The 9,123-nt window shown below is 51.2% G+C and overlaps 1 protein-coding gene across 1 annotated transcript in view; it reads right to left on the bottom strand.

Moving 5' to 3' along the window:
• The window catches only part of LOC105829243, a 95,796-nt gene that overhangs the window by 1,103 nt on the left and 85,570 nt on the right, over positions 1–9,123 (bottom strand). Inside the window, 5 exon segments of the mRNA XM_036286697.1 lie at positions 165–2,774; positions 4,790–4,965; positions 5,673–6,093; positions 6,935–7,037; positions 7,555–7,740. Of these exon segments, the coding sequence (XP_036142590.1) occupies positions 377–2,774; positions 4,790–4,965; positions 5,673–6,093; positions 6,935–7,037; positions 7,555–7,740 (3,284 nt within the window). The 3' untranslated portion in view covers positions 165–376.

Here is a 9,123-nt window from a genome sequence, read left to right as displayed (position 1 = left end):
TTCACAATAAACAAGATTGGAATAACTTGGGAGAAGTGCAACACTAACACAATAGAGATGGTAACGACTGCGAGATCGACGTTCATCGGCCGATTCAAATTTGAATCGGCTGATCCTCGCTCGCGTATTATCGGTAAACTAAAGAAAAATTAAAACGAAATTACATGCAACGGAAGTCTCTCTCTTCTTCGTCTTCTTCATCGTTTTTCACAAGCATGGCAGCGTAATGTCGGTTGTTGTTTTTTTTTTCTTTCCCCCCTTCTTCAAAACATCGATTTTCCTTTCTTTTATCTTTGCTACATCTCGTTTGATGCCCTCATCTCTCTGCTCAAAAAAGTACATCGTCATTTAAAGCTCAACTGCGTGTTCTCTTCATTTATTGCTGCTTCTGCTTCTTCTTCTTCTTGTTGACGGACGCGTCCGCGCCCCAGAGATCGTACCAGGGCCCGCAGTTATTTCTGTCCCGGTCGGACTCTCTTCTCAGCTTGGTCCTCGGCAGCAACGTCTTTTCCGGTATGCTCTGGTCCTTCACGACGATGCAGCTATACGTGGACTCCTCGTCGGAGGCCTCGGTCTCGCTGAAGTTGAGCGTCGCGTCCTCCTCGTCGTAGTTCCTCCTGCCGCGCGCCATCCCGCCGTGCCGCTTGCCCTCGTTGTTCTCCTTCAGCTCGGCCACGATCATGTTTCGCTTCGCCTCGAGGCTGCGCCGCCGCTCCTTCTCAATGATCGCCTTGCGCGACACGTTCCCAACGAAATACGCGCGCTCCTCCTGCTGAATCCTGTACTCCGATCTCTCCGCGATCTTGGAGCGTTCCGCCGGCGTGGGGAAGTCCTCCTCGAAGTAGTCCGACGTCTTGTCGGGCAGGTGGCTCCTCTCGGCCGGCTTGGGCTCGCCGCCCTCGTGGCGGTGCTCGTTCGTGATGGTGCCCTCGCTGTTGCCCAGACTCGAGTTCGGGCTACCGCCCTCGGAGTTCCTCTGCCGCTCCTCGTTCTCCGCGGTCTTGTCCTCCTTCCGGATCATCTTCGGGATGTCGACGAGCGAGCGGTGCTGCCAGAGCGCCATACCCTCCAGCACCTCGGAGTCCCGGCGGAACTTCCAGAAGGACTTGGTCCTCTTCACGAGCTTCGGGCTCCTAGATTCGTCGTAGGCCCTACCGGTCTGCGCGAGATGGCCCATCGCGGTCGCCTGTCGCGGCAGGACGGGCTTCCGCTCGACCTTCAGCGTGTTGTTGTTGGTGTCGCCGTTGCTCCGCTCGTTCGCCCTCGGCATGGCGTTCCGCTTCTGCGGGCCCGAACCGTGCAAGCCCGCCTGGTAACCGTGTCTCTCGATCACCTTCGTTCTCTCCAGCTTCGTCTCGAAGTTCGACTCGTACCCGCGGTCCCTCTCGAGCGAGCCCAACCCGTATCGGGCCGCCGTCGTCTCCCCGTAAATCGCCTCCTCCTTGTCGGAGTACCGGCGCTCCCGGTAGGGCCCCATCGGGGGTCGCTCCGGCGCCTCCTGCGACGGCGGCCGCGGCCGCTCGAATCGCCGGCTGGACAGTCGCTCGACCACCGCCCTGTTACGGTTCTTCTCGAACGTGCGCTCGTAACCCATCGCCTCTTTGTACGCGCGCTCTTGCTGCTGCTGCTGCTGCTGCTGCTGCTGTTGCTGCTGCTCGTTCCTGGCGCGAGCGTGAGCCCGCTCGTACGAGGACTGCGCGTCCTCGCGGGACCGCTGGAAGCTCTGCTTGTCCTCCCTCGTGCGCTCGAAGTTCTGCTTCTCCTCCCTCGCGCGCTCGTAGCCGCCCTGCTTGTCCTCCCTCGCGCGCTCGAAGCCGCCGGCCGACTTGTCCTCGCGGGAGCTCCGCTTGTCGTCCCGCGCGCGCTTCTCGCGCTCGTCCCGCGGACGGCAGGCCTTGTCGTCGGTGCGACGGGCGGCCTGCTCCAGATTTTTCTGGCCGCCGCCGCCGCCGCGCTCTAAGCTCTTGTTGCCGTACTCCATGGCGTTCCTGTCGCGAGCTCGCTCGCGCGCCGCCGCCTCTCTCTCGAGGCTCTTGTACTCCGTACCCGCGGCAGCGGCGGCGGCCGATCTCTCGCGACGCTCGAGGAACTTGGGCGGGCTGTGCTCGCGCGCGTACTTCTGCGCGGTCTGCTCGAGCTTCTGTGCTATGTGCTCGACCTTGCGGCCCGGCTCCGGTATGGTGATGGTGCTCTCGTCGTCGGAATCGGACGACGAGCTCGTGGACTTGGCGTACTTCTCCGCTTCGAAGTTACCACCACCCCCTCCACCTCCACCTCCACCTCCTCTTCGCTCCTGTTGAGCCTCCTGATTGTTCGCGTAGTACTTGTTGTTGCCGCGGTACTCAAACTCCTCCTCGTCCTCCTCCAGCTCGTCCTCCTCGGTCTCGGCCTGCGTCCGCTTGTCGACGCGTCGCTGATCGCCGCCGCGGCGCGTGGCGGCGGGAGCACCCCGCTCGTCCGTCATCTTGGACGCGCGCTGATTCGGGCTGGGACGTTCGTTCGGTATTTGCGCGGCCTTCTTGCTCTTCCTCTCCTTCGCCACGTCGCCGTTCTCCAACGCAAAGTCGCCGTTCTCCATCTCGTAGTACTTCTTCGTGTCCTCGCCCACCTGATTGGCCTTAGACTCCGCCCAAAGGTCCATCGCCGTGCGATACAGCTGCCAGGACTTCTCGTCCCGCGGGATCGTCTTCCAGGAATCATTCTCCCAGTCCTTCGACTGCTTCTCGTCCCTCGGGGAAGGACGGTCGCCTCCGCTTCGCGGCTTCCGGCGCCGTCTGCGTGCGCGGCGCGGTCAGTAAGAAAAGAGAAAAAGAAACCGAGGGCGCGGAAGAAGAGGATTTAAAGAAACAGGGAGAGGCTGAGTGTCGGAGAGATGTAGAAGACCACCACCACCACGGCGGTTTATTTCCAGCGACCACGATAGCGCATGCGGTATCTACAAGAAGGAGATAATTTCGAAGAAACAGAGATAACTTTCCGAGCGAAAGATGGATGGCCGGAAAAAAAGTTCGGTCCGCAAATAAAATGGAAATAATTCGTTTATAGATGCTCTCAAACAAATTATTGAAGATATTAAAGTAGATTAGATATAACGGTGCACAATCTTTCTTTTTCCTTAAACGAAAGACGAGCAAAACGTAGGGAAATCGTAGGTAAGAGATGAGGAATGTGACATGGGAAAATTAATTATTGGCGTCCATGCATCATTGAAATCGAAAAAGATCGCATAATAAATACATAACAGCAGTCGTGTATCAATCGTGAGAAGAAAAAATGCCATTTCTCGGTTAAAGCGGATCTTAGGGCTTAATACAATTTCAGCATCAATTATTAAATATATTTTTTTAGTTTTATATAATTGCGGGGACTTGAAACGCAATCACAGACTAGAATTAATCTCTCGAGTTAAATTAACCGTCAAATTGATCACGATACTACAAGCATGAAAAAAACAGAAGCGACAAAATTATATACAATTTTATCTACACAATAAATTCTACCTAAAAAGTGCCAAATATAAAATTTACCATATCATAATTATATTTTAAAACATTAATGTCAATCTGCTGTCGCAAATTTTGTAAAATTCCTAATAACTTGATCTAAAACACAGTCACAAGCCACGAATAAATATGCAAACACATCTTGACTGAATATCATATCGCATAATCAGTGCCGTGCACACAGCATCGACAAGCAAGAATAGTGGGCTCTTTTCAAGATCCAGCATTGAAGGACTGTGACAATTCGATCTCGCTTTATCTGAAATTAATCACAGAGTTTTTGCCGGCGCCCATGTGAATGTAAAACGTGCACTACACAGGATCCACTGTCGAATTTTTATTCCTCACAATAGCGTCGCGAACCAATCCAATTGAGTGCCGAGAGAGAGAGAGAGAGAGACAGAGGGGGAGGAGGGTGGAGACGGCGAAAGAGAAGGGTGAAAATCGCACTAATTACAGAGAGGCGGTAGAGATAGCATAGCAGAGAGCAGAGCGGGTCTACAAATGATACAAAGCTTCAATCACGCTGAATAGGGCAAAAGCGAAGATCTGGGGAAGGGGAGGGGTGCGCTTATCGGCTAGTTATCAGGGCGTGATGCACGTGGGTGGAGCGAAGGTCAAAAGGCCCACATACAAAGTACCAAGGAATAAGTGATTCGCCTGGTATCGGACGTCTGCGGATGAATAATGGTAATCTGACTGATGTAAACCCGCGGGATTGAAACCGACTCAATTATGCCGAGGTCAGTAATCCAAACTTACACGGGCGCTAGGAGCGCCAATTGCTCATGTTGATATTGTGGCGGGTAAACGGGGAGATCCAGTTTCGCGTCCGTGTGTCGACCACCAGCGGAGATTTTGAGACCTCGGCGAAATTTCATCGGTCGGATCGTGTAGATCGACGCGCGAGCCACGTAAACTCACTCTCTCTCTCTCTCTCTCTCTCTCTCTGACTTAACACAATTCGAGAGGGAAGGGGCTTCCCTTTTCACCACGCGGGCTGCTTAAACTTACGCGATTTATTCATTCACAATCCCTCGTATATATTACCAACATTGTTTCCAAACGAGATTAACGGAATTACGTCTTTTCGCCGGGGGCGCGCGCTTGTAAGCACGTCGTTTCCCCTTTACATAATTTACGTGGCTCGCACAGTTTACATGAACTACTTGGTGAAGTATTAACTAACGTTCTACACGAGCGAAGCGAAGAGCAAGAGGGGGGGGGGGGAGGGAGGGGGCGGATGACTTCGCAGCCCTCAGGGGCGTACGGGATTTTCGGCTTACCTCAACGCCTCGTCGTCGCTATAATCGACGTCGGGCTGCACCGGGGGCTCGTTGGAGAAGCCGCTGTCATTGCTGCTGTGGAGGGACGTCATCGCCGGCGGCGGTATCGGCGGCACCGGCGGCTGCACCCTCCGCCCGCCGGCCAGCACCGCGGGCAGCGTGCCCGATGGACGGATCTGAAAGGCAGACGAAACGATTCCCCTCCGCGTCTCACCCACTCCGCGCCCCAATCAATCTTGGGGCCGCGACGTGTATGTATGTATGTATATATGTATCTAACACGTGAGCGCGGTCTACTCGCTAAAGTTTACCCGGAGTTTATTCGCTCCGAGGGAACAATATCGGCGGGAGACGTAGGCAGGACCGGGAAGGGAAACTCTCCCGAAATGTTATTAACTTTTCGCGATACATATCGCCGCGCTGAGAGAAAGGGGAAAAAAGGCTATAAACCCGAGCGAGAAACGATAATGAATTCAATCGAAATGATAATCAACATTTGACGTCAAATCGATGTTATTGCTGTGACGTTTAGTAATAATAACCTCATGTGTTTTCCATAGTTGTACCAACTATGAAAAAAAAAACAACTAACACAAATTCTGATAACCGCAACCCGGCGAACATCAACTAAAGTTATTTAACCGCTACGATAATTGTTACGAGTTACACGACAGTTTTATTGTTGAGTAGGAAATTGTAACTAACAGTTACATAACATTAGCGATTGTAAGCGCTTTTTTCCTCTCGGGGTGAAAGCATTCCGGGGATGATTTTCCGCCGCGACGTACGACGACGTTGCGATTCGACAGTGGATTGAGATTAAACGATGCAAGGCGGCAAACAACCGGAAGCGCTCCGCCGCTACGTCGATTTACTGTCTCACCGATTTTGATTGACGCGCGGTCGGAGTCGCCAAGACGTTGGTCCCGGTGTTGGTCGGCGTGCCGACGTTGCTGCCGCCGTTGTTATTGCTGCTGGCGTTGATGCTGTTGTTGCCGGAACCACTGCCGGCGCCGGGGGTTCCTCCACCGGATGGCTCGTCGATACTCGCCGGCGTGACCGGCGGTCGAGAGGACGGCGGCTTGCACGGCGGTACAGCCTGCGGTTCCGGAGTCCTGCCGTTGCTCGCAACGTGACTCGGCGATCTTCGCATAATTGGATAGCGCAATGTATGCGGAAATGTTAACGCGGGGAGTTAGTCCAGGAGACTTTCAAAAGTCTCGGTCGAGTGTGTAAAGTTTAAGTTAACAAACAAGTAGACCGATAGAAACAAAACGCTGTACCTCAAACTCATCCGCCTTATTCTGGACGACGCGGCACAAAAAACGAGTTGATTTAGTAAGTTTTTTTCAAAAGTAATTATTACACACACACGAGTGAAGAAGAGAACGTGAGAGAACTGTTGGTAAATTACGTATGTACACTAATTTATACACTGAGAAAAAAATGTTGTTAGTTTGACAAAGTTTTTCTAATTAGATTAAATTTCTTCAGTTCAAGTATTTATGTAATTATACTTAAACAGATAAAATACCTGAACTTCAATTTATATATTTGACTGAAATACACAAAAATAGTTGAACTAAAGAAATTTAATCAAGTTGAAAAATTTAGTCAAATCAACGACCTTTTTTTCTCAGCGCATTTGTGCAACGGAAAGTAACAGAAAGATTAATGAAAGACATAACTCAAGAAACAAAAATTTTCCAATTTCAACGTTTTGAATTACCAAGGTTTTGTGGTATTATTTTTAAATGCGATCTTGTCCACTGATTACAGAGGAGCAAAAATATTATCAGCTCCTCAGAATCCCCTTCTTTCCAAATAACTATAAATCTACTGTTCTTTATCATATCATATAAAGATCGCCTTCAAATTTACATCATTCAAACTGGAAAATTTTGTTTTTAAGTTACATCATTGCAAATAACTTAAGATAACTTAAAAAAATGACAGTGTCGTTGTTGTAGTGAGCGATATATCCAATGGCAATATTTACGAATTCAACGTGGCGGTTTTTACGGTGCCGAATGCATGCGGGACTTGGACGCCAAAATGTTTTGGAGTTTGAAGGGTTAATAACGAGCGACCATAAATGCAAAATTTCAGCATTACCCTACCCGTAGTCGGGGAGGGTTTACTTACCCCAAAGTGTCGTCGATTATAATTTCGGTATACGCCAAGGGAAACCATCCCGTGCTTTGAGTGCGCAGATTTTCGCCAAATTGCCATCCCTTCTGACGGTCTCCTGGTAAAAAAAGGAAACGGGAAATATGCAAATCCGCGAAACTCGCTTACGCTTACGCTGGTCTCTCATTAACATTTTCGCGATGGAAGCTCTTTTTAAATTGTAAACATTAAAAAAACCGGGAGGGAGGGAAAAAAAGCAAATAAGCTAATTTATCTTCATCCCGTTGTGCGTCAAAATAATCTCGGGGTGCATGCAAAACACCGCGTTGACATTAACTCGGAATTACAGTTAATTACAGTTCTGTAAATTATTCTACGTTAAATATTAATAACTGGACACTATAAATATTGACCGAAGGAGGTAATACCATGTTTTGTTGGCGTCAATATCGCGATTCAACATCGACGCAAGTTCTAATCAATCGGGATTTTCCTCGAATATCTCGAAAAAACAAATTAAGGGACATATTTATCCTGCGTCCCGCGCTTTCACTTAGTGCCACGGACTTCCGGGGCGCAGTTCGCGTGTACCGTATATCGACAAACGCGAGTCGCAAAGGATCGGGCTCACTTACCCATCAGAGCGATGAGATCACCCTCCAGAAAGCTCAGCTGATTCTCCCCTGAGCTGAGATAGGCGAAGAGAGCCCTGGCGAGGGGGGCGTCCCCCCAACCCCCGGCGCCGACTCCGGTACCGCCGACGCTGCTACGGCACGTCGGGGGTGCCATGGATCGGGGTCGGGGTGGGGTCTCCGGAACCTCTGGAAACCAGACCAGAAACGCGCTGTAACTGACCGAGCCCGCAAATCGTCGTCGCCGAGGGGGGGGGGGGGAAGGATTGAGCCCGGGATAATGCGAGGGGGTAGTTTCGGCGGGTGAAACCAGGGGGCAATTAGGTCAAGCGTACGATAGGAGATCGGCGCGCGGGAAGGTGACCGGGCATATCGTTCTTCCCCGAAGGGACTTCGAGGGTAGAATGTGGAACAGAAGCGGCCAGGGTGCGGTTTCGCGAGAATTTCGTTCAGAAATATCGCGGAGCGAGGCGCGGTTATTAATGCGCGGCCATTCGTGCTACACGTCGTGGTAAATTAATTCGAAGCCGCGCGAGTGCGCGCGGCACGAGACGCGAAAGCAACCGACGTTGACTTCCGACGTTGAATCGCCCGCGCGTCGGAGGCGCGGCGAGATTAATTAAGGGCTTAATTCATCGTTGCGAGAAACGCGCGCGCGCGAATTATATTTATATCCCTCCGCGCGTTTATTTACATCGCGATTTATAATTATATGGTCCCTTTTGCTGTGCTTTCCACGCGAAAAAAAAGCCAAACGGCACGGCCGAGAAGGCTAAACATGGTGAAAGGCGACGTGTATAATGACGTGATGGATCAGCGTGACGACACGCGCGACGATGAAATAGAGTCCCGGGTCGCGTTGCACGGGAACGAAGGCATATTCCGTTTTTATTGCGCGCGAGCCGGGGGCCAGATTTTCGTCGGCGAGAGAGAGCCTCGGGTTTCCGGCGCAGGCGAGGGGCATTCGCCCTCGAATCTGATCGCGGGCTGAAATTTATACGACCGGCGCGACAGGTCTCTCGCGCGCGGAAAAGCGGAGAGAGAGAGAGAGAGAGAGTGTGTGGAAACGTCAGCGCGAATGGCTCCATTTCGCCGATTTTTCTCGATTGTCTCCGACCAGTTGACAGGCCGTTGCGGCCGCCGTTGTATATACGGTAACACGCGACAATGCGCGACGCGCGATGAACGAGCGATCGGGAAGATAAATAATCCCGGGCTCAAACGAGTCCGTCGATTCACGTCCGTAATGCATTTCAGTTCCAAGTTGAAGGAATGCTATTCGAATCCGCGAATCCGAAATCAAGTCTGATTTAACAATCCCCGCTAATTACACTGATTAAACCGACTATCTAAAAGGATATTTGCATTATAATAACATGCAATATATAACGGCCTAATTGTCCCGCGTGCAATTACGGAATTGGCCGGGTTATGTGCGGTTTAGTTTAGTCCAATTTCAGTTTAGTTCGGCGTAGTCGCAAATTAGTTTAGTCTCGGGGAGAGAGAGAGAGAGAGAGAGAGAGTCAAGTTAATTTTATTCCGCGTTCAGTGTGTAAGGACGATAGGAGGCTG

The sequence above is a fragment of the Monomorium pharaonis genome, chromosome 5 (assembly GCF_013373865.1).
Source record: "Monomorium pharaonis isolate MP-MQ-018 chromosome 5, ASM1337386v2, whole genome shotgun sequence".
NCBI lineage: Eukaryota > Metazoa > Arthropoda > Insecta > Hymenoptera > Formicidae > Monomorium > Monomorium pharaonis.
The sequence above is the reverse complement of the archived record's forward strand: the minus strand, read 5'-3'. Positions and strand labels throughout refer to the sequence as shown.